Source organism: Herpailurus yagouaroundi, unplaced genomic scaffold, assembly GCF_014898765.1.
Source record: "Herpailurus yagouaroundi ecotype Mexico unplaced genomic scaffold, PumYag 67525, whole genome shotgun sequence".
NCBI classification, from domain to species: domain Eukaryota; kingdom Metazoa; phylum Chordata; class Mammalia; order Carnivora; family Felidae; genus Herpailurus; species Herpailurus yagouaroundi.
In genome coordinates this window covers 2,305,339-2,330,895 of record NW_024420331.1, presented here as the reverse complement: position 1 = coordinate 2,330,895, position 25,557 = coordinate 2,305,339, and the positions used below count along the sequence as shown (strand labels likewise).

General features: G+C 46.4%; 1 protein-coding gene across 2 annotated transcripts in view; it reads right to left on the bottom strand.

Annotated features, from left to right (window-relative positions):
• Positions 1-25,557, bottom strand: part of ARHGAP6 (Rho GTPase activating protein 6) — a 457,219-nt gene that overhangs the window by 14,029 nt on the left and 417,633 nt on the right. For both annotated transcript variants that reach the window (XM_040467630.1, XM_040467631.1), the window contains exons 7-10: positions 24,531-24,681; positions 23,346-23,494; positions 17,027-17,206; positions 3,819-3,916 (exon numbers count right to left, since the gene is read on the bottom strand). In XM_040467630.1, the coding sequence (XP_040323564.1) occupies positions 3,819-3,916; positions 17,027-17,206; positions 23,346-23,494; positions 24,531-24,681 (578 nt within the window). The remainder of the gene's footprint in view (positions 1-3,818; positions 3,917-17,026; positions 17,207-23,345; positions 23,495-24,530; positions 24,682-25,557) is intronic.

Sequence of the window (25,557 nt, the reverse complement as noted above, 5' to 3'; positions counted from 1 at the left end):
TAGATCCCTAAATCAAAGGAAGGGGATCTATTTTGAGTGTCTTTGAAGAAAAGAGCATATAATTCTAATAAATATTCCAGACAAGCAATGAAAATACTGGAAGTCTTGCATTGTTAGTAATATAAATCTCTTCTAATCTCCCTTTGGTATTCCGTTTTGGTGGAAGCCAAAAATCTAAGTAGACAAGCACGAGAAAAAAATCACGAGTCCTCCTTCCGCCGCCCCAATGCTGTCATCGCAGAAGAGAAAAGCTCAAGCCAGAACGAAACATTCAATTCCCAAATGTCACTAAATGTTTGCTCCTTCAAAACAGAAATTATCGTAAATATGTTCTTGTTCTTGGTTCTGCACTCTTTTGAAAACTCGTTTTTCCACTCCCCATCCCATCTTGTGCAGTCTCCACGCGGGGCACAGGAGTCCACAGCTTTATCTAGGTATGTGGGCCGATGGCACAGAACAGAGGCTTCGGGTCACCTTCCCACTCGTGTGTCTTTTCACCCTCACCCCTCTCTCTGTTCCGGAACCAACACCGCCATCCCGATGCCGACTGGATCAGGCCGGTACCGGTGGGCTTTGCCTTTAGACACCGCTGCAATTTAAAGCGGATGGCTTCCTTTTGCGTCATACTGCCTTCAGTGGTTGCTGTCTCGTGGATAGAAAGGTAGAAAGCAGTGACACCCAAGTCTTTGGTAAGTGGTTGCAAATGAACAAAATGGTGAGATTCGAAGTAACATGGTAGCAATCATTGACATTTATTAAGCATTCGTTAGAAATCAGATACTCTTCTAATAGCACAACAACTCTGTTTTACCTCTGCTTTACAGATGAGGGGACCGAGACAGAGAGAGACGAATCTATTTACCCAAGACCACATAGCTAAGAGCAATCTCCTGTCACTAATTTGTTGCCATCACTTCTTAATTTAAGTGCCACCCCAAGCCTGCCGTTTAAGGGCTTCTGTGCTCTGTGCCGGCCAACAGTTTCCTTAATCACGCCCACAGCCAGTTGACGGATTTATTGTTATGTCCAGGCCCTGGTTCAAGCTTCCCAAATGTCCAGGTCTCTTGACACCTCTCCGGTCTTCAAAGTTCACTGCAAATCCTTGCTCTTCTCAGAAGCCATCGCTGAGACGATAGGTCACATCTCTTTCTCTTCCCCAAACTCCAGGTGGATTTATGGTCTGGAGTGTTGGTTCTCTTCCTTCCTCAATGCAAAGACCCCCTTTTAATGTCAGAAAATCACCTGCCTCAAATATAGTACCGTGTGATGGCAAATACGTAGTATCTAACGTGGCAGAACAGTAGAACCACAGGGGAGATTTAAAAAATTCCTAATGTCCAGACTGTACCCTAGAACAAACGAATCCAATCTCTAGGGGTGGCACTCAGGTATGGTCATTCTCAGGCTCCCCAGGGCATTCAAATGGGTAGGCAAGTCTGAGAACCAATGAGCCAGCACATATCATTCCACACTCTGTGACACACTTCCTAACATGATTTGCATTATTTTTATCCTTGAAGGCCTCCTTCAACGAGTCTGTAGGCACCTAAAGTTAGGAATATGCCTGATATTTTAAGCTTTTGGTATTGAAAGTGTGGATCACAGACCAGCAGCATCACATCTGGGAGCTTGCTAGAAATGCAGATTCTCAGACTCCCTCCCTGAGATCTACTGATTCAGATCACCAGGAGGGCTTTGTAACAAGATCTCCTGCTGATCTGTATACACAGTGAGGCTTGAGAAACGTGTTTAAGGTATGAAGACACTCTCTACAGCTCAAGGGTGGGACTCTCAAACCTCAAAAGACAACCAGGATGAAATAAGTATTTATTTACGTATTTTTACTTCACGACATCATTATCAACCCTTCTGGGCTTCTCCTTGGCCTGTACCTAGAGGAAAACAAACACTCCCTCTCTCCCTTACTAAGAAAGTCATCTCCAAATGTTTTCTGTTCAACGATACTAGTCTCTGACATCCACGGAGCACCAGTGAGCTCACCTCCCTTCCCTTGAACCCCTGACACACACCTATGGTCATGGCCTAGGGTCGGCTTGCCTTGACCTTACAATTCTTATTCTTATAGGGATAGGGAACGGGAGAGGCTAGATAACTATGCAGCTTGGGATGGGCCTAACACATACGCTGCTTCCTTTCCCTAAGAGTAGAGAAAGAAAAGTTCACTTCTTGGCCTTTATATGCAAAGAACATACCTGAAAACCACATAAAAATAACTTTCATCTACCATTCTTCAAAGCACAATATTTATACATTTAAACACACCACCTAAAAGCGGAAATTTGGCAAGTCAACATCAGTGGTTTTTTTAGGTGTGTGTTGTCCAGCTTTCCCACAGAGTACCCATGAAACGTCATAAATGCAGCTTAACGAGGGACTCACGAACAGAAATGCCACCATGTCTGTTTTCTGGCGTGGGGAGGGAAAGAAGTGAGTTCATTAAAATTCTGGTGATACGAGATCTGCTGTGAAGAAAAGCCATTTGCGTTAGTTTAAATTAGAACTTACACCTTGATGATGGTTAGAAATCTAGGACAAATTTAAGAAGAGCAAGACCATGAAACACCAGCCCATTAAGACAATTTGAATATATTTTTAGTCACTCGTCGCTCTTGGGGCTTGACTCCAGGCAAAGTGTCTTACTCGAACCAGAATTTGGCCTGATCATCAGTGGCACAAGGATGATTTTTTGAAAAGTGCATGTGAAATAGTTTCAAATGAAAATTCATCTATCGAATTCAACATCAACATAAAGGGACAACTCAACACGTGTTGGTATTTGTAAGACACCATTGAATAGGACCTACCATTATTTTATACAGAGCCGAGAAAGGAAAAATGCTATGGATTACATCAGGACACGCCGTTGACCGTCAGATGACTCTCCGTTTCAGAGACGATAAAACGTGGGAAGAAATGTGTCTTAGAGTTGTTGCAATTCGGTATATTAAAAGCATAACATAAATGGCATTTTCATGAGAGGATGACAACTTTTCATGCCACAGATTTAAGGTTTGGTGTCATGGCAGCAACATCGTTCCTGGATAACGATGCAAAACTACCTTCTTAACTGGCTTTGCCAAATGCTCAGCACCCCCATACGTGCTGCCTTTCTACCAAATAGTTGGGATTAATCCTAAAATCTGACTAATGTAAAAAAGCCAATGCTCTTCCTTTGGAGGCAAAATGGCGGCAAATCACAGCCTACGGCATGGCGTTCATTTTACTCATTGCAAACACGGCAGCATGTGGAGAGCAGTGTGCGTTTTTACCAAAAGGACGTCAACTGCGAAGAGGGGAAGAGTCAGGAGGGCGCACACCTCTAATTTCAAACGGGAACCCAGGCCTTGGTAGAGGCTTGTCTTGTGGTTTGGTAACGTGTCACTTGCGCTGATAAATGACACAAGTAAGATGCGTCCAGGCGTAGCCTGAGGGGCACGTAAGTACAGCTATCAGGATTCTAGAAGGAGAAACACTGAGGTGCATCACAGTCCTTTGAGCTTCTTGCCAGTGATTTAGTTCTTTTTTCCCAGTAAACACAGTCAAAAAGACCTTGAGGGGCTAGAAAAAGCCAAAAATGAAACAGAAAGCTCCCATAAGGCATGTTCTAATTTAATAAGTGGATTAGTCATACTGAAGCACTTTTCTGGATAGGTGGACTGACAAGATTCCCCAGGAAGTTGCCAAAATTCCACTTCAAGTCACCCTGCATGGAGTTACATAAACCTCTTGAATTCTCTAGAAAAGGACAGAGGAATCCCCACGGCAGCTTTGGAAGAGGGGGTGAGTGGCATACTCACGATGACTGGGAGGCCTTCCTTCTGAGTAAATAGTCCACCACATCGGGGTCGGTCTCCAACAGGCTGATCAGGACTTCGTTCTGGAGATCTGGTGGAACCTGGAGGGGCCAGACGTTGAGGTGTCAGTCAAACCATTCCAGAAGGGGGAGAACTAGTGTCACTGGCGACTTTACGGTAACATAAAACAGAGCCTAAAAGGTCGTAACAGAGCAGAGTGGTTCACCAGTTAAAACCAAACCTATACCAAGCCATAAAGCCAGTTTAATTCTTAGGACAAAGTGGATGATTGCCAAAAAGTCATACTCAATCCACATTGTCACATGTCCTATGACTGGAGATATAGCCTACTCGCTTGGATACCTCTGTGCTTAGACTAGATTTTCTTGGCTTTGAATAAGCAAGACATCATGGTCAAGAGGGATGGTGTTCATAATTTAGCGTCCAAATTATGCCAAGACAACGGACATAGATTATAATTGTTTGGGGCAGTTCTGGAACATAGGTTTATTAAGAGGGCGGCCCTTGAGCCAGACCGTGTTTGAGTCCTAGTTCCGTTTATTAGCTGTGGGACCTTCGGCAAGGTACGAGACCTTTCTAGGTCTCCGTGTCCTCATCTGCAAAATGGAGAGAATGAGGTCCTCGCCACAAACGGTTGCTGGGGCGATCAAATGACTTACTACGTGTCAAGAACTTAGAACAGTACCTGGCAGAGACCAAACATGCGAAAACATGCCGACGACTATATCTGCACATGCCATTTTGTCACTCGAAGCCTGCACTTCCCCCCCCCCTCGCATCCTGGTCCATGGACAATGAAAAGGCTCTCGCTTTGGAAGCTGACAAGGCATTCACTAGGATTCTGTGGGTGAGCGCCACGTGTTTCCCTAGGCTAGTCCACAGCGTGTTAGAAGACGGCCTTACCATGTTAAACCGCTTGTGTGAAAATGTTGTGTGAGGAAAGTCTGAACTCCACTCCACTGGGTTTTCTACTCTATAGACGCTGGTAGCTCAACTAACGGAAACTCAAGTTATTGAGAGAAAACAAAATTTCCGTCTGGTTCTCGCATACGAGGCCTCAGCGACCAGGCTCTTCAAAACTGCAGGGACAAGTGTTCACAGAATAAGGGGGCTGGTGGAGGAGTTTGCCTCCTGCCTCTTGCAGAACTCAACTCTTCTTGAGCTCTGAGAAGCTGGAAACAATTTTATTAATAAAAACAGGGATGACAAAGCAACAAAACGCTTTCCTTCTCTCATAAATCTGTCCCTCCCACTTCATCCCGAATCTTCATTAATCACAGTGCCAAACCCTACTCACACAAACTCAAAATCTGGGTTGCGTTCAAGCTTCTCTGTGTCCTTTCCTCTCCCTGTGCAGAACCATGAGATCTATTCGATTTCATCTCTGTGAGGCCTGTTCCTACCTTCCCCTCTTTTCCATTCCATTGCAGTGATCCAAGTTTGAGCCCTCATGACCCCTTTGCAGCGGGCATCTGTTGGCCATTACCAGCTTCCATTTCCCTCTTGTTATAGCAGTTATGCCCCAAGTCCCCCAACCCTTAGCTCAGGGGTGACGCGTAAGCTGGTCTAAGGCCGCCATCATTCCCTTCCCAGACTACCACAGCTGCCTGTGGGATGGGTGTGCGGCCCCGTTGGAGCTCACAAAAAGCCGGGAGGGTTTCCCTGAGGCATCTGAGGAGGCCGTGTGGGGCCAGAAACCCCAGAGGGCCTCAAGACTGTGCTGACGGTCCGAGAAACAACACCAAGAAATGGAAAGAAAGAAAAGGGTCTGTTGACAGCATTTGAGTCCTAGGTACAGCTCTGCCTGGAGCCATATTTGCCTGTGGATTGTTCAGCTGTGTGGGCCTCAAGTTCCTTACAGCACTTAAAAGTTTTTAGTCCGAAAGAAAGAGACGTCCTCGATGAACCCGCGACGCAGCAACTTGCTAACTTGTATACTCTCTGTTCCCTTCACCTCCGGCATCGAGTTTCTTCTCTGTGGGATTGTCGGAGAGCTCTAATCAAGGAGCCTGCTCAGAAACCTTTTTATCCCCACTGCCGACGCCCTCGACTTGCTTGCTCGTCTTTGCCATTTTGTCCCCTGGCAGTCATCCTCGCACACTCTCCACTGGCACCCCTGCACTTCTCCCCCCGGCCTCTCCCCACCCCGTTCCTTTAATTCATCACATAAATATTTGGCGAATGCCTCTCTTGAGTGCCGGGAGCTGGATGCTGGAACTCAGCTGCAAACCAAACAGACAGGAATCCCGGTCTCCTTGAAACTGACAACAAATATGGAAAGACCGGCATTCAACAAATAAAGAAAACATAGCACGGGTCGCACGGAGAAAAACGAAGCAGAGGAGGGCGATGGAGAGGGGGGTGGGGCGGGGCAGGGAAGTGCAATTTAAGTAGGATGCCAGGTCACAGAGAAACTGACATCTTAACAGAGAAGTGAAGTTGATGAAGGACTTGGAGAAAATCACTCCAAGCAGAAGGAAGAGAACAATCTCAGGATCGTGAGTCACGAGCAGAGAGGAGGCCCGGCGAGGCTGGAAAGAATGAGGAAGGAGGCGAGCGGTAGGAAGTGGATCAGGTGGCCAAGGCCAGATGCTGAGGAGTCTTACGGGTCACGAGAAGGACATCTGCTCTCCATCTAGGCGGTGGGGGAGTCACTGGGGGTTTCGAGCAGAGGACTAACGTGAACTGTCGTCACTGGCAGCCGCATTGAGAGTAGGTTGCGGGGGAGCAAGGGGTGAAGCAGGGAGCGCAGAGAGGGGCCGTCGACCTCTCCAGAAGAGAGGGACGGAGGGCTGAACCAGGATGCTGAGCCGATGAGAAATCTTGGGATCTTGCCGACAGTGAAGATAGAGATGATAGCGTTAGCTAATTTGCCGGCTGGAGGGAGAAAGAGGGAGGGAGAGGGCGGACAAGAAAGGTGCCTGGAAGCACGGGGCTGCCACGGAGGCTGACTGGTCTACAGAAGCAGCAGCCAGAAGAGGGGGACTGGCCTGGGGGACACCCGAATGAAAGACAGATCTAGGAGGCAACTGGGAAGAGAAACTAGGGAGATATATACCGATGGCATTTAAAGCTCTGCGACCAAGCCTAATGGCCTGGGAAGGAGAAGAGAAGGGACAAGCCTTTGAGGTCCAGGCTGAGGGATTCTGTCCTCTTTATTGCATACGTTAAAAAAAATAAAAAGACCGATAGGGGTGCCTGGTTGCTCAGTCGGTCGAGCACCCGACTCTTGCTCTCAGCTCAGGTCTTGATCTCAGGGTCGTGAGTTCAAGCCCCGCCTGGGGCCCCACGCTGGAGGTGAAGCCTACTTAAAAGAAAAAAAAAAAAAAAAAAAAAAAGACGGATCATTTTTACTGTAAGTTTTTGCAACAGCACGGCCCAACAGATACACAGTATTATATCAATTTGTCAAAGAGTGATGCCTAAAGGGTAAAAATGAGAGGAGAGCTCCTGTTTAAAAGATGAACAGAAAGTGAAAAATAATATAAGCCCACAATGTATATCCTGAGCACTTTCTGAAAGAAATTCCCATGAGCAAATGAGGAAAAATATTTGCTTTTCATGCCGTTAGTTTAATTAAAATTTTTCCATCCTTAGGCACGTAATAAGAAATTTTGCTCCAAGCCCCCATTCATTCCCACTGAGGAATCAACAGCCTTCATGCATATCCGTCGGGGTGCTGCAAGCATCACAATATTAATTCTTTGAGAGTGTATGGTGTGTCTAATGATAAATTATTAACTTGGATACGCTATTAGAATAGGTTACGGGGAGCATCATTATTGAAAGCATAACTTTCCATAACATTCTGTTAAATCATTCTGTAATGCAGAGTTTTCACCCGTTCAACCGGGCTTGGTTCCCAACCAATTATAATCACTGAGGTTTATTTTACGTAGCACGCACGACTTTTACTTGGCAACAAATGCAAATCGAAAGGGTCAGTGTTATACATCTATCTATAGTTTCTTTTTAAAAGACCCCCAATGCCATTTTGGCTCGGGGACAGTATTTGCAAGTAAGTAAAAAGATATCATTTAAAACTGTGGATCCACGTATTGTAGGAAGGATAGGGAAAATTCTCCTATGTATTATGTAAGACTGACTACCCTGTACATGAGCCATTATTTTAATTCGTTTATTTATATCCCATCTTGTTACAAAATGATATAAAGCAGCTTTAAAAATTCATTTGATAACGCCACATTTGTTTGTTTGTCATTAAGGAATGGTCCAGAAAATTGGGGCCAGTGGGAAAATGAGGACAGAGAATTGGAGAGGCTGCCTGGCACGGACTTTTAATATTCGCACAACAGCCTCTGGTGCTGTTTTCTCAATAATCCCTCCAATCTTTGCCCCTATGTGTGTATTTAATTTGCTATTATTTAATGAAACTGTCAAACTACTGGCTCAGTTCAGTTGGATGAGCATTCATTTTCGGTGAAGTTCCACACTTAAGAGAGAAACAAAAGTTGAGGGAATGAACGGACAGGAACCAGGAGCTGACGTAAGTCAGAAATATCCAGACAGACCGTTCCTAGTTGCGCTCCATTGCAGGAATCGGGACGTTGTCAGAAGAATGTCTGAGTAAGATTCGATAGCCCCTGAGGTCCCGTTTTTATAAGCTTCGTTGCTTATTATCAATTAGTGTAAACTTGGATACATCCATGATCTTCTTTCGGATTCTGTTCCTGCATCTCAAAGTCCAGGCATATCCTATGTGTCCCATTTGCCTTTATGGAAGTGTGTGAGGATCAGAAAGGCTGACGGATTTGAAAGCACCTTACCAATTGCCAAGAGGCTTAGAATAAAAGATTCTATTCGAAACAGACAAAATAATTAATAAACGAAACACTTAGAAGAAAAAAACAAAAGCGGATAACATGGAGATGGCCTATATTTGTTCTGCGACTTTTTTCTAGACTAACAGGCATCCATCTCTGCCTCTTTGCCCGTCCACTCACAGAGAAGCATCACTCTCTTCTCCTCTGCTTAACACTCGGGTGGGTGACCAAGTGGTGGGATTTCCTCTTGATATGTCTCTACTGCTGAACCCTACCCCCCGCCCTGAACTGCTAGAGTTAAAGTTTGTGACCAGTTGGCCGCTCATCTGCAATCGTCTTGAGGCCAACTCCACGTAGCTTCTCCCTTCTGGTTCCTTCTCTTCTGCCAGACCTCAAGACATCATTAGAAGGTAAGTTGCCTGAAGGCAGGGGTGGTCGGACTTGTCTGCCCAGAAGTGATACAGGCTCCCAGGGCTGTAATTCTCTTTCAGCTAGCCCCTTTCTCGGAGAGGGCAAGCACATGCCTGCCAATCCTGGCCAAAGTACCCCAAGTGGGGGTCTTGAAACATCTCTTTTCATCACGGGATGTGATGATGGCTGCGAGAGACACTGGAAATAACCGCGTCTTCTTTTTCCTCTTTGCTGCCTGCTCTTTTTTCTCCTGAAGCTCCTACCTGCACACCCATGACCGTTCACCTACTTACTCAAGTCAGTATTATTACGCTTTTTCAGAACACCCGCTCGGGTGGTGTTTTCTACCCAATGGATGCTCAAAAAACGTTGTTGGAATGGCTACAAATAATAAGCAAAAGAACCCAGAATTATTGGTCTTTATGGTATACACTTGTTCTGTTAGCTTTGTATGGACGCTTCTCTCTGCTTATAAGAGAGTACCAATGTCACGTTCTAGCAAAATACCCTTGCTATTAATTTCTAGAGTTGGCAAATAAACTGCCGTTCCCAACTGAGGATCGTGAGAAATTTTCTGACACGTATGCAAACTACTGTTCCCAGTCATATAAAAATGAGGGGTGCCCGGCTGGCTCAGTCAGTAGAGCATGCAACCCTTGATTTCCGGGTCATGAGTTCGAGACCCACGCTGGGCACAGAGATAACTTTAAAAAATGAAAAATGAAACGTATGACACATGATATTCAAACACATTTTATCGTTTTTCTTCTGGGATTCTGTACACAGCCAAACGGAAACTAAGGAGGAGGATTGCGAAGAACACATTAGTTTTTAAAATCAACCAGTTCTGCACATGTGAATGAAGAAACAAAACCCAGCCCCAGTGGCTTCTTCACTTACAATGTATTGTTTCACATCAAAATCTCTACTGGGTTTTAGTCAACTATTCAGTAAGTTTAGATATATTCCAAGGGTACCATTTATGGTTGTGTTTATCTGGAGACTCAACTCCTTAGCTTTTCATGTGTTCCTTCAGAGCAGAATGCTATTTCAAAAATCAAAAGAACTTTGGACTCTCCTGCTTCAGCGGAAAAATGTAAACAGTGCACACATGAAGGGATAAAACTGTCACGATCAAAATCCACCCGATCAAATTAAAAATGAAACCTTGAACGACTGCCTAGGGCATAACTGCCATGGTGTAGTTTATTCTATAAACCACAGAGAGGGGAAAATGGTTCAAGTTCTCTCCATTTACTAAGTCACTACAACAAACCATTAGGGGCTTCTCGAAGAGCAATATCCCAGGACACAGCCCTATCGTACTTGCCTCTGGGTGTTCCAAACCAATATCCGCCCCTTTGCGCTGGACCACGAAGGATGCTTTGGCATTTAAAACTGCAACACTTTCCAGCAAAAGTAAATATCACTGGAAGTCATGGTGACATTTTTTTAAGTTAACAAACACACTGAAAGCAATCACTTGAGCTGTTTATGGGAGCCAAAGCTCAAACGTGGGCAGGCCCAGCCTAGAATCTTCTGTGTCACTGTGGTGGAGGATGGATTCCTATTATGTAAGGGGCTCTGGGTGCATCTGGAGGGTCAGAATGCATTTAAGTTCAACACATTTTTCTTTTTAAAAAAATTTTTTTTTCAACGTTTATTTATTTTTTGGACAGAGAGAGACAGAGCATGAACGGGGGAGGGGCAGAGAGAGAGGGAGACACAGAATCCGAAACAGCCTCCAGGCTCCGAGCCATCCGCCCAGAGCCTGACGCGGGGCTCGAACTCCCGGACCGCGAGATCGTGACCTGGCTGAAGTCGGCCGCTTCACCGACTGCGCCACCCAGGCACCCCAACACATTTTTCTTAAGTGCCCGATACATGCGTGTTTGGCAACTAGGGCATGTTACTGAACAAACAGAGTCGAGGAGCCCAGGACCCGTGGAGATGGGGAAGGTGGGGGGAGATGCCAGGAAGGATGACGAAGAAAAACCAGCAGTCCTTGTTCCACGGCCACAGGGTAAAGGCGGTGAAACCCACTAGGGCCTCCGCCCCTCCCTGCCTGTGTGTCGCCAGGGGTGCCTGCGTTCTGTCACTGTGGGCAGGGACCAGGTGAACAGGCTCCAGAAGGAATGGGAGCTGGCTCTCACAGCCACCTGCCGGCCTGGACATCCAGCGGGGCGGTGTTACGATTCGTCCAGAGGGATGAATGCTGTTAACAGCACTCTGCTCCCCATTTTCAAACGGGCTAAAATTGCCTCTCTCTTCCTCCTTCAAATGGACTCCACATGCGAGACACCATATTAATGCACCTTGTCTTTGGGGGGGCCTCATGCTGTAGAAATAATTCATCTAGCTGCCGCGTCACTTGGGCAAACTCTCTTGGCTTGCTCCTCACGACACGCTGCTGCTGAGGTACACAAAGACCGGCCTGAGCCCTGGGACGTAAGCAGTGGTTACTTTAAAAAAAAAAAGTAAAAAAAAAACTAAACAGGGGTGCCTGGGTGGCTCAGTCGGTTAAGCGTCCAACTTCGGCTCAGGTCATGATCTCGTGGTTTGTGAGTTCGAGCCCTGCGTCGGGCTCTGTGCTGACAGCTCACAGCCTGGAGTCTGCTTCAGATTCTGTGTCTCCCTCTCTGTCTCTGCCTCTCCCCAGCTTGCACTCTGTCTATCTCTCAAAAAAAACCAAAAACCAAAAAACCCAAAACATTAAGAAAAAAAAAAGCAACAGTGGTTGTATGAAAAAGGAAATGGAAATCATATAGAATTCTCCAGATACGATGGTAGGGGGTGGTTTCCCATTTGATGACCCGGATCACTGCTTGACTCCCTTGGACTTGGCACGCAAAAGCGGTTTTAAGAAAATGCAATTTGCATCGGGGAATGGAGAGAACACAAAGCGGGGCTTGGCCTCCGAGCCTGGAATCCTCGTGTCGGCCCGTGACCCTTGCTCCGGGTTGTTCTCAGTTGAAAATTCCCATGTGCGCGGGGCTGGTCCCCAGCTCCGGCTGACGAAGCAGCGGGATGGGAGTGCGCTGGCGTTCCCACGTCTCCGCAGCACGCTGGGCTCTTCACGGGCCTAGGAGGGGATGCCGGCTCCACTTTCGCTCTCTCCAAAAAGGAGCCCGGGGAGGAATCAGTTAGTATCGGCCCTCAGAATGGGCTGACAGTTCTCTCCACTCTGCTCTGAAGCTCTTACTGATTCCAGGAGCAGCAATGACTTTTCTCTGGAGTTGCCAGCCTCGGTTATGTTATGTATGTCTGAGCAATGACTCAGAACGATGCACGCGCCAGTGATTTAGTCGGGGAATGCTTTCTGCCTTACAAAGATACCAGAGACTGTTTCTGGAGATGCATGACCCTTCCCTTATTTCCAGTGTTCCCAGAGAGCATCATTTCATGTTACCCAGTTATTCAACTGTTGATGTGCGAAATACAGGGTCATAATTTAAAGGCGAGGGGATCTAAGGGGTATGGGCACTGAACCAGAAACAAACAAACAAACAACAGAAATGCGTATTTTTCCGGCAATATATTGTTGCACTTATTCAACCAATAACATATTATTTGCCTTTTGGAGCGCCAGTGGACAAAAGAAATGAGAATCCCTGCCTTCAGAAAGTTTGCACGTTCTATCGGGTTTCAATAAGCACAATAAATGAGTAAGTTATACAGCGAGTTAACAGGTGACGGGTGCTAGGGACTCTGTACATGTGGGAGCAGGTCATGCTTCTACAGAGCCGGCAGGGTGGGCTTTGCCACAGAGGCGACACCTTTAAAAGTGCTGTGATAGGGCAGCATCTTAGCAATTTCATGTAAGAAGAGCAGTGATCTTTCTTTTTTGCGTGCCTAGTCTATGTCAGATCTTGTCCCAAGCGTCTTAAAGTGTCATTTCTAATTCTCAAAATGATCCCACGGCAAATATACAGCCAAGCACAGATTTGAATTCTGGTAGCGCCTTCCCAAGCTCATGGTCTTTCCCGCCTCTTGGGGATTCCCCAAGATGTGGTTTCCCAAGGCGTGGTTCAGAGATGACCAGAATGGCCAGGAGGCGTTCATGAGAAAGTGTGGATTCCTGGGCCCCATCCCAGCGCTACCCCATCTGATTCTCTGGGGTGTGGCGCAGGAATCTGAAGGTTGGGCAAATTTCCTTGCCACCCTGCTGCACGCTCAAGTTTGAGAACGACTGTTACCATCTGCTGCCCTGAGTTTTGATAGCGTGCTCATGATGGCTGTTATTAGGACCTCTCTCCAGCTCTAGCATTTCCGAGCCAGCGTCCGAGAAGCAAACAACTGGTGTGCTAGCCTGTCCTAGCCAGACTCTGGAACCGTGCGTCAGCCTCTGGATCGAGGCGCCTGTTGTGTATGATGAGACAAAGCCAGGTTCTTCTCTGCGTTCTCTCATTAACTCACATACTGGCCATGTGGGAGAGGCAGTCCCAACATCAGAAAATGAAGGACATTACTAACACTCAGAACAAACCCCGGGTCCTCGCCAGGCCTCTGCGGGTCTCTCTAGCCCTTCTATCCATTCTTCGAAGGAAGCGCTGCCTCCAGGCAGGTGCATTCTGCCTTCACGGACAAACTCGCAGCCACCTTTTCTGACAGGTCTTCCTGTCTAATGCCAACGGGGAACAAAGCCTTCCTTTCGGAGCTCGTAAATCCTTCCGAAAGCTGTGAAACGGCACAACGGCTAACACACTTCAACCATCAGGCTTCAGCCTTCCTTGTTTGGAATTATTGTACTAATTCCGAAAGCTTCTTTAAAAACACAAAACAAATTTGTCCGCCCACGCAGAGCAGCTGTGCCAACGCAGCCGTCGGCTTTGGTATAACCAACTGGATTCTGAAATGCCAAATATGCCAAGACGGCGTACAAAGTGATGGGATTCTTTTGTGCTTTGTAGAAATAAAAGAGGCAAAATCAGTGTGAGGGCATAGAGCCATGTAGAGTTTAGAACTAGAAGGGAGCTTGGATCTTGTTCGTTCTAACCTTGTCCTTTGATAACTAAAGAGATGGAAATCTCAGAAGGTGACGTCACAAAGTTAACGTGTGGCAAAGACGGGGCTATAGCCAAGTTCTCTGACTCCAGAGTCGGTTTGCTTTTTACGGGCCCTGGCCTGGGGTCTCTGGCCCACCTCTCCCCCTACCTCACAATTTTTTTTCCTCAATACACAATTCCCATCATCTGTCTAAGGAAATCAAGAATGCTTATAGTAATGGCTCACATACTCTGACAAAGGTGTCCTTAATTCCCCCGCGTTTAAACCTTTTGATATGCATAAGGAGTAAAGATTAACAATATGGAAATCATATGTCCCAGAACTACCATGGAGTCACTCAGTAATTCAACCACTATCGCTTGGGTTTCTTCCATGTGTCAGGCACGGGGATAATGCTGTAAAGGAAGTAGATGGTAAAGGCCACAAATTCATCCTGTCATGGAGCTTGTGTTGTAGTGGGGAAACACACAACAAACAAGAGAAATGAGTACAAACCCTGTGTTAGTAGTGATGAGTGTACGTGGTGGGCAGGGGGAGGGGCTGTGTCGTAGACAAGGTGGCCAGGAAAGGCCTCACTGAGAAGTAAAGGCCACAACTGGGGAGCACAAGTAGGAGCTACTACCCAAGAAGACTCTCAATATCAATCTCTACTGAGAACAGCAAGCGGAAAGCATGTTTGGAAAATGCTGGAAAAGGTGGAAGACTGTGTTCTTCCGCTGTTTGTAGTAGTCCGGGTGGCAGGAAATGGGAAGGAGGGGAATGACACAATGAAAATGGTGGCAACTGTGCTTTCAAGGAGGCCGAGACTGGCTGTGTTAGCATCCGACTGGATGAGAAATGCCCGATGGTTTGTGGTTTTATCTAAAGAACTTTGCTTAGGGGCGCCTGGGTGGCGCAGTCGGTTAAGCGTCCGACTTCAGCCAGGTCACGATCTCGCGGTCCGGGAGTTCGAGCCCCGCGTCGGGCTCTGGGCTGGTGGCTCGGAGCCTGGAGCCTGTTTCCGATTCTGTGTCTCCCTCTCTCTCTGCCCCTCCCCCGTTCATGCTCTGTCTCTCTCTGTCCCAAAAATAAATAAACGTTGAAAAAAAAAATTAAAAAAAAAATAAAAAATAAAGAACTTTGCTTAGAATATAGAATTTAGAGAACAGAATTAAGATTGGCAAGAGGTATTATTTTGTTAAAAAAAAAATCCAGAGAGCATGAAGTAATGCCAAAACGACTTGGCAAGATGATATGTGACTTAAAACTTGAAGAAAATGTTGAGAAGTTCAGATATTTGACTCATCCCAACATGTAATTAATTATGAGCATTTTGGCTGAAGTGTGAAACTTATATACAAGCAATGACTAATTCTACATTTTTTTGAGAGCTTATTGTGTGCAACACAGGGACGGCGCTTCAGAGAGTCAAAGACGAGCAAGAGCCCGCTCTGCCTCAGTGAACTTTTCATTGAATGTAAATCCCTTTTCTCTTCTTCCTGGGCACCCAGCAGGAATCCATTTCCCAGCTTCCCTTGCAGTTAAGTATGGCTTGCGCGATGGGATTTGAGTAGCCATGATGGATGGCCCTTCTGGGTTCTCCCATAAAATCCTAGGGGGTCGCAGGGTCTCAAGATGCAAGGAGCTAAAGTCCCTAAATTGTTAGCTGCATGGCCGTCTGACAAACATCTGATTAAACTTTATGTCAACAAGGTATTTACGTCTGTTGTGCAAAAATACTGAGACTTGAGCCAGCTCATGTGGCCCAACTGATACAATTATTAATTAACGTTCGCACAGAATTTTACAGTCTGCAGAATGTTTTCACATATCAAATGCTTCTGGGCACCACCCTGGGAAATAGGTCGTATTTTTATTTTTTTCCCACTTCACGGAAGCTGAAATCGATGCTTATTGAGCGCTGAGTTACTGGGTCACGATCACACAGGTAAGACACGGAGGGCAAAGATTCTAAAGCACTGGCTCTCAAATGTACAAAAAAATATATAATAATTGGTGTAAGACAAGCATGGAAGTAAATCTAATGCGAGGCATTTGATAAATGTAGACGAAATACTAAGGAGATTCAAAAGAGGGAACTAGCATACTCGGGAAGAAGCCACACGAGGCTCTAGCAGAATAGGTAAGATTTATGATGAGTGCTTGCAAGTTGACAGGAGAAATGGGAGAGGAAACATGGAGAAAGTTCCTGTACATTCTGATATGCGATAGGAGTGGCGAACAGAAATAGAAGAGAGTTGGCATTTGTTCTAATGTTTCAAGGGAAGTGGGAGTGAGCGGGGTGGTGTTTTGAAGCAAAACAGGAACTGGTAATTCAATACAAATAAAAAAGAATATTTATTGAGTGCCTGCCAGATGGAGGGCCTTCCAAAAGTGCACAGAGGATACAGAGAGGAGATAACGAGGGCACAGCCCGTGTTTCAAATGCATTTATAAACTACTAAGGGAAATAGTCATAAATGACTGTAACACAATGTTGAGTAGGATAAACATCAATAAGAACAGTAATGGAGTTCACGGGACAGAGAAGTGACATGAGAAGGACATGGGAGAGAGAGGTGAGGCTTCGTGGAGCAGCTAGAATGTCAAGATGGACCTTGCAGGAGGGGCCATTGATGGAGACGGTCATGAATTACATGAATTCATGAGGGCCACACATAATTCCCCAAAGAAGGGTTTTATCAATACTCTTGAGCAAGGACATTGCTACCTGAATAATTAAATGACTCCAAATTGTGACCGTTGTTTAGGGGCCGACGAAATGAAATTTCTAACTTGGGTAGGTTTGTTTAAACATGGAATCGCAAATTTCCAGTGGCATCACAGCTATGTGAATTTCTACGTCTACTGAAACTGTCTGGTTGCCAACGAATTCAGGCAACGACTGGCACTCTAGAGCAGAACACGGTGTGCATGGGTCTCATTATGCCACTAAAGAGAATTAATAGGCCATTTACTGAGATGTCGTGCAAAAGAAGAGCCACTTACCATGAACAGGGCTTCATAATTTTCAATCATCTTCTGTACCACAGCGATGATGGCTGTGCTCTCCTCAGCCCGGGCTGAACTCTGGACCGAGAATTCTTTGTCTGAGGATTTCTGCTTGTGCAGCAGGTTGGGTCCAAATATGGTGGCCAAGTTTAGAGATGTCATTTTGTTCCCAGTGACCTACAAGAGCGGGGAATACAAGGATTGGTGTTATTTTTGCTTTTCAAACTGCTGGGTGGTTCGGTAATCGAAGGAACCTTTTCCCCTTTCTTTTCTGCAAGGACTGTATCATTCCTGGAAGAATCCGTGAGGAGCACTGTCATTTTCCTTTTGCTTCGTATCTTGGATTGACTCTCATAGCTCCCTGGTCATTTCAATAGCATATTAAGCACAATTTTACGTCTCTAAGGTATTCGTTGTGAAACCGGCACTCTATAAATGTCTACCCTGTCTGCTTTTAAAAACTACTGATGTCCGTCCATCCATCCATCTAACCAACCATCCATCCATCTATCCACCAGCCAGCCCTCCATCTATCCCTGCATCCATCCCTGCATCCATCCATTCATCATCTCTCTATTAAATCACCCACTAAGCACCTACCATAGGCTATACAGTTTTCATGGATTCTCACTATTTAAACAATGTTCAACAATGATGACACTACAGTCCTTCTTTTAAAGAGTTCACTTTCTAGAGGGGAAACAGACATATCAGGCCCAAGTGGTAAGTACAAAGTATGAAGCTATCAGCTCTGGAGGCCCCAGCGACACTCCAAAGAGGTGGCAATATTTGCACAAAACCATGAAGGAAGAAGTGGAGGGGCTGGGGCAAGGGACAATTCCACTGCAGGGAGAACGCTGGATGCGAAAACAGAAACACATAAAACACATCGAGGCATGCCAGTGCGGCAAAGGGCGCTGCAGGAGAGGCAGGCAAGGCCATTGCTGCGAGTCCCCCGGGGGGCTAAACTGCCCTTGAGCGAGAGCCACCGACCCAGGCACATGTTTATTTCTCTTGTTGATACGAGTTGAAAATCGAGCAATGCAGGGATACATCCGGGAACCATGGCTGCTCAGCCTGGGAAGATGTGCCCAACCTTCGAGGGGCACCCGGGCACACAGAGCAGAATTCAAGAGTCCGGGTTCACAGTCACGAGAGAGACTCCTGGTCTGACCCTTGTCCTGGGGAGCCCCGAGCTTGCGGCTACCCGGCCCTGCCATCCCCGCGTGGCCCCGAGTGGCACACAGTGGGTGCTATTTTTGGAAGGGGAGCCTGTTTTCAGGTTTCCTGCCAAGTGAAATGCTTTTGAATGGTCAACACTGGGAATTTTCAAGGAAGTGCTCTTTGTGTAGGACGGTTCAACTATTTTGTCTCTGTTTTATTTCATTCATACAAACCCTGCCATGTTTTTTCCCTTTATTTTTCATTTCTCTTCCTGGAAGTTTATCGCTAAGGATAAACTGAAATAGGTGTCATTTTCAAATTCATCCCTTGAGAGCTCAGGCATCTCGAGGGCCTCCCCTCCCCTCCTCTTAAAGTCCTATCAGGGTTTTCCCTGATTTTTTTTTTAACATTAACAAATAGAAGATTTTGTTTTCTTTTAAAAGAATGTTTAGTACAAGGACGATCCAGAACTCGGTTTCCGTTACCTTCTTCTCCTGTTGCTATTCTGGGAATGCAATTCAATCCGTCTGTAAAATTGTACATAGATCCCAGCTGCAGACCATGCTGCTGGGGCTTGTTAACGCATTTTTGTTCTGTTTTGATCTGTCTTTGGTTTACTGCTTTTGAACCTGGAAAGGAGACTGTTCACAGACAGCCTTCACTCTTGTGCTCGTGTGTCAGCACCTACGTATCCATATGTCCAGGTCATAACCATGTGCGCTTGGGGGCAGTTCGCTAGTTAATGATTAGCCAGCCAATTAAAGGAACAATTTTCTCTTTACCCAATAAGCATCCTAGATCGTTTCTAAACAGAATATGACTCGCTCACATGTATTACAAGTTTGGCACGTACAGTCACCGGAGCAGGAACTTCCCACGGGCTGTTTCAATTCTTTTGCACTATAAGCTCATGAAGCAGCTGGGCTGTTGTCCTTTTTCGACAGACAGGGAAGTGATGCCCGGAGCCCAGACCCGAGAAGCTACCCTGCATCTTTGTCCCGACCCTGCGCCTCCCACCCGTCACCCTTGCATGGTGGCCCCCGGCCCCTGTCACAGAATATGGGGCAATGGGAACACTAGGTTTAAAGGGTCGGGGGAGCTGGACTCAGGATAGGGAGAGCGAGGCAGTGGGCCTGCTCCGGTTCCAAAGCCAACCTCCCTCTTTGTAGAGGTATGCACCTCCTCAAAGATCACTAATGTCAGCTTTATGTTGGTGGCTCATGACTCCTTTTGTGCCTCGTAGACTCTTTGAAGAAATGAGGCCAGCCATGGACTCTCTCACCCAAACGGTGCATGGTTATACCACATTTTCCGTGCGATACCGGAGGGTTCCTGGACAACCTGGGAACCCACGGCTCAAGAGGCCTCAGTTATGTTCCTGCAATATTCTTTCTAAAAGAAATGAAATCTTTCGTACATTTGGGAATTTCTCTTCTCCCCAAGGAGCAAAGCAGATAGTAAACAAAATGGAATGAAACAAAGCAAACACTGATAGCTAAACACCCTGATTTGGTAAAATACCATTCTTTTCCCCAAGAAAAGCACTGATGGACGAGCCAACAGTTTTCCCCAGGTCCGTCTTTTCAAAATCTGTAAGATCCTAGCAGTTAGGGATGCAGTAAATTTTAGGTGCCAGTTCGAAAGGAAATATTATGTTCATTTTATCGAGGAGAAAAATGACCTCCCCCACCCAACTCTGTACATTTCCCTCTTCCTCTGTTTTACAGAAACAAGTTCATGTGGCAAGGCGCTGGCTAGACCCTGTGTGAGCCTCCAAGCTTCTAGATGTGCTGGCCCCCCTTCTTCATGCTCCGAGCCATAACAACTATCCAACAAATAGATAACGCACCTAACCCAAACCACCAAACAGGGAAGAGGAAAAGTCGAAAACTGCTTTGTTTCTTGGCGGTAGTTTACAGTTTGATTTTTGCCTCCCTCCACTGCGCTCGGCCTGTATTCTCTACCACCAAACATTAAGCCAACAACCTCTCTCTAGTTCCTCTCCGTCCACTCCTACTTCGACCAGAGGGGCTTTTCGCTAATTCCCATCCCTGAGCGGAGCTGACATTCGATCCCTACACGCCTGCTGATGCGCGGTTTAAACTCAGTCTCCTCGGTGATGCCCCTCTTAACTTTTCTGGACCACACTCGCCACTTTTTCTCTGCAGCTCCGGAGTGAGTCCTCACTGCATTCCCTAATTCTCTCTTTGCCTTGTGTCCTTGCCTCCGCCACCTCCCAGAGGCCACGGCATCCGAGGAAGAGTAATACGAAAATTGCTGAACAACACTCACTCGTTTAGAGGAACTCAGATAGGTGCTCAGGACGTACGCGATTCAAATGCCAAGGCCACTGTTACGTGGAGCCATTTACAACGTGAACTGCTGGTTTCCATATTGCTATTTATACAAAAGCCTCCCCACTCGCTCTCTCCCTGCCTCTAACCAATCTACAGCGTGGGTGATACTACCTTAGTGGAATCCTTCCAGAGATTCAGGGCTTAAAAGAATTAAGCACCTATTCCCTTACAAAGGCATTCAGCACTCTACAAACACAGCCCAATTTCCCCTCAAACCTCACCAGGACCTTCCCACTCTATGGCCTTTACTCGAATCTAAGATGGCTGCGTGGGCCACCTGTTTTCCCGCGACTTCGAACCAATTCACAGAAACAACACTCTCCTCATATTTCCCCTGCTGCTTTAACGTTTGATTCCTAGCCCTTCGTTTTGATTCAAGGTTTAGGCCAAGGGTGTCTAGAAACTCTTGCAAACTCTTGACTCCCTGTACAACCTTGCTGTTACTGGGATATCTGCATATTCCTTAGAGTAAACCACTCTTCTCAACCGCTGTGCGGTGCCGGTTGAAGAAATTTTATCCCCAAAGCTCAGAACTCAGGTTTAGGAAGGTTAATAGATTTCTCCAAGAACACATGGTCACTTAGTTATAAAAGCTACCGAGTGTTCTCAACCAGGGGTGACTTTTCCCCCCTCTCCCGGCCCCCACAGGATCCTTGGTAATGTCTAGAGATGCTTTCGGTTGGTCACACCTGGGGCATGGCGGGGAGCTGCTACCGGCATCAGGTGGGCTGAGGCCAGAGATGCTACTAAGCATTCCAGAATTTACAGGGTAGCCCCTACAACAATTCCCTGCTCCCAAACATCAATCGCACGGGAGCTGGAAGACCCTGAACTAGACCCCCAGGGGAGGGTTCTTCCTAATTTCTATTCTAGATTTCTGCTCTTAGTAAGCTAGACCACTTTGGGTTTGAGCCACCGCTGTAACTACTAGTCACTGGACCACCCCGCCCCCTCTTCAATATGACAACTTTGCGTGAATTGGAAGAAGGAGCCCCTTCCTCAAGATATTTTCGTGCCATCTTCTGGGCTATTGTCTTACCAACTCTGCAAATCCACAGCGACTGTGGGGTGCACAGTGCCCTCCCCCAGAGTTATGAAATGCACAAGTAAGCAGCGTGCACAACCGTAAGTGGAGCTCCCTGTGGGCCACGAGGTAAGTTACTTAGCCCCTCTAGGCCCCAGTTTCTACCTCTGAAACACGGAGGCAACTATATCTGTCTTGCATAGGGGAGGATGCGCTGTAACGTATGGAGCCCCTGGAGCACAGCCAGCACGAGGTGGGAGATACATCAATGGAAACATGCTAAGTTTCATTGGGACCTGTCTAGGAGTATTTTCTACTTTCGGGCATAAGTAATGGAGGCCTGTTCCGCCCTTGGACGGAGCGTCTGAAAATGAATTCTAAAAAACGCAAGAGTGACTTCAATTGGACTTTCTGCTTTCCTCGCTGCCTCCTTAATCACACAGACAGGGTCCTGCCTCTACCCAATGATTAGGCAGAGGAGTCTACGGTTTCTGTTACATCAGTAGCTGATAAAGGACGACACCCAGACGGGTAATATAACTACTTAACAATTATGAGAATTACAGCATATCCCCAGAAGAGCTGTGTCTGCTGAAATCAGGTGTCAGTGCCATATTATGAAGCCTAAAGTCAGCAGAGGGTTCACTAACTATCACTACTATAGAGATAAATGGCTAACTCAGGAAAGTTCCGTCCTTACGCCAACCGGAAGGTTGAAGATAAGAACTGCAAAATTGTCGTTCTGGATTAAAGTGAAAACATATATATTTTTAGCAAAGAAATTTGACAAACAGAACAGAATCCATGATGGAGCTGAGTTCTGCTTAACAAGGATTGAAGAGAAAAGTTTCTGTGTTTAAATAAATTTGGAATGCCTTTGGCCTCTTCTCATCTGATTTGTAACGAGTGTCAGCGTAGTAAAGGGTCTGAGATCACCTGGGGAATCCAAGGTCCAGAAGTATGACGGCATGGTATCCAAAAGGGAAACAGATCTCTTGGTAAGGTCAAGATTAAACAGGATGCTGGCTAAATGGTCACCTGAAATTGAAGCCGGCATCTCCTTTGCCCAAGGGTGAAACCAAAAAACACCTCGAAGCATATGAGTGTGACCAAAGAGAACCAGAGCCCAGGACTTCAAATGGGCCGAGGGTGGGGTCACACTAGGGCCCGAGTGGGGACCGGGCTCAACAAGAACATCCCAAGGGCAGTTCCTTCACCTGGTTTGGAAGCAGGACTGACCCTCCGTTGCACTGAGCCGGCCTGTCTTGGCAGGACGGTTTAAGGAGAGAAAGGATACCAGACTTGTAACTATCGGGCAGATGGGAGCTTGAGGGACAAACTGGAAGAATAACGTGGCCTCATATTTGGGCCTCAAGTGAAAGAAGCAGATCGAATTAATTACAAAGACAGCAATCTTCCCCCATCCCCCTGGCTCCGTGTTGTTCATGATCCTAAGCCCCTCCGTAGCTCATTTGTTTGTCTTCTTCATACCAACGGAGATTCAAGGTCTTGAGCAAAGCACCGTCAGGGAAATGACAGCCTCGTTTGGAAGCCGTCTTGAAACACAGGAGGTTAAGGGCCCGTGCGCTCTTAGGAACTGTCCCGCCGGAGAAAACACTAGTTCTCGTTCTACATGGACAGCTAGGGCAGGAAAGGGCAGGCGTCCTTTCCTCCAGGTGAAACACTTAACCGAACTGATGCCCACTCTTCTGCAAGGGGACAAAGGACGAGTCCCAGCATGCAGGGCAGCGGCGGGGGGCGGGGTGCCTACCTCTTGCCCATCTTTGCTGACGTTGTCGTTGGCGTGCCTGGCCACCATGGAGAGGAACTGGAGGAGTCGGTGGAGCGTGTCGCAGTTGCAGGGAGGTAGAAGGTAGATGAGAAGCTGCAAGGTACCCAGTTGTTCCTCTGGCTCCAACACTAAGCAAGGCAAAAGGAGGCATTCTAAGTCAGTTAAAGGGGGAGCTCCCACCATTGGGGCCCGGAGAAGAGGCCCCTCCTGACGGCTTTCCAAAAGGGATTAGCAAGGCAAGTCACATTCCACTCCACCCAATGGGAGCCCTGGCTTAGCAATTGAGCACGAGGATCTATGAAGGCCGTAAAGATAAACCAGACCCAGGGAGCTGCAACATCGAGAGAAAGCATTCTAGTCCATGGTAGAAAGATAACTTAATTTCGCTTACTTTCTTCTCCCTCCTTTCCCTGGCATTACCCATCATTGACTTTGGGGATCGCAGGCTCTCGTTTTCAGTAAATATTTACTAACGATGACTGGGAATCGGCGAACACTCTCCATGTTGAGTTTATAGCAGATGTGAGGCCCTTTTCCGTCGAGCAATGCACAAGGAATTGCCTTTTTGTTGGCAGTAACCAAGACATGGAACAATGAGTGTCTTCTCTCTCTTTTGTGATCCTATTTTAATGGTAGCGTTGGAGGAAGAAATGTATGGAGGCTGACACAGCTCTGGCCTGTCCCTCCTCCCTCTCTTCCTTTACGCCTCCACGGGATCTGCATCTATAGCCCCGGGGCAGCCATATTGAAAATTCCGGCACTGGACTATGGCATCCTGCTTTCCCTGGAATGTCGCCTGCTGCCTTTTCTCACTCTGGGTTTCTGTGGCCCCCTCCTTCCTCCTACCAGTAATGCGAACTCATTTTTAGGCACAGACTCAACGGGAACTCTTGCTGTTACTTCAAAGCATCAATATATAGCACTCTCTACTGAGCTGGGGTCATTTGAAAGCATCCCAAATTCTTCTTTGTTCTATCGCAACTTTCTTCTTGCTAACTGTCCCCAGGGGAAATCTCACAAAATTCCCCCAAATAGCCCACTCATTAGAGACCAATAAATAAGAACAAAAGGAGGTACTGGGAAACGCATGCACACGGTTTGATGAGTGAGTTGGACATCCCAGGACTCCCGGGACACATTCCTGCAAATGTGTGTGTTACGCACAGAGAGTATTGATGAAGGCCGTGTACAGCTCCCTGGTGAGAAGGGGGTCCGGCATGTCCCTCAGGAACTCCTTCAACAGGGCAGCCACATCATGGACACTGTGCTCTTCCTCCAGAGAGACATCGACCCCGCGGTCAAATTCCTCACGTAACTGGAAAAATAATGGTTCAAGTGGCAGCCTTATAACACCATACCTCAATGTTCAGTGTCCAGCAAAATAAAAAAAGGAAGTGCTGTGACATGCAGTATGTGGTATTAGGCTCATGCAGACACAGGAAAGGAGAAGAAAACATGTCACCTTGATCGACAAAGTCTATGCATCCAGTCATGAATATATATATATATATATATATATATATATATATATACATATACACACACACATATATGCATATATATACATATATACACATATACATACATATATATGTATACATATACATATATACATATATACAATATATACATATATGCATAATACATATATACATATATGCATAATACATATATACATACATGCATACTACATATATACATATATACATAATGCATTAATAATAATAATAAAGAATATATATATATTTACATGCATTATTAAATAAAAGTATCTGTAGGTTTGAAGTTAATGATGCAGGCAGAAAAGCTTGATAACACCATCCAGAAGGTTGGGAGGAAGAGCTAAGGGGTTAGGTCAACAGTAAATGTGGGAGGGAGGAACGAACCGATTGCACAGCAGTTTTGTGTGTCAGCAATCCTACTAGGTTGAAATTTTGACATTTTACAGAAATACTCAACAAGAAAGCAAGGGTGTTTTTTTTTCTTGCAAACAACGAAATGAAAAAACCCTCATAAGCCGTTTGTGACTAAGGCTTGAAAGATGACAATTACTAAACAAAATGTGCCTCAGGGATGTCAGAGTAGCCTTATTAACAATTCCCAGGGGCGCCTGGGTGGCGCAGTCGGTTAAGCGTCCGACTTCAGCCAGGTCACGATCTCGCGGTCCGTGAGTTCGAGCCCCGTGTCGGGC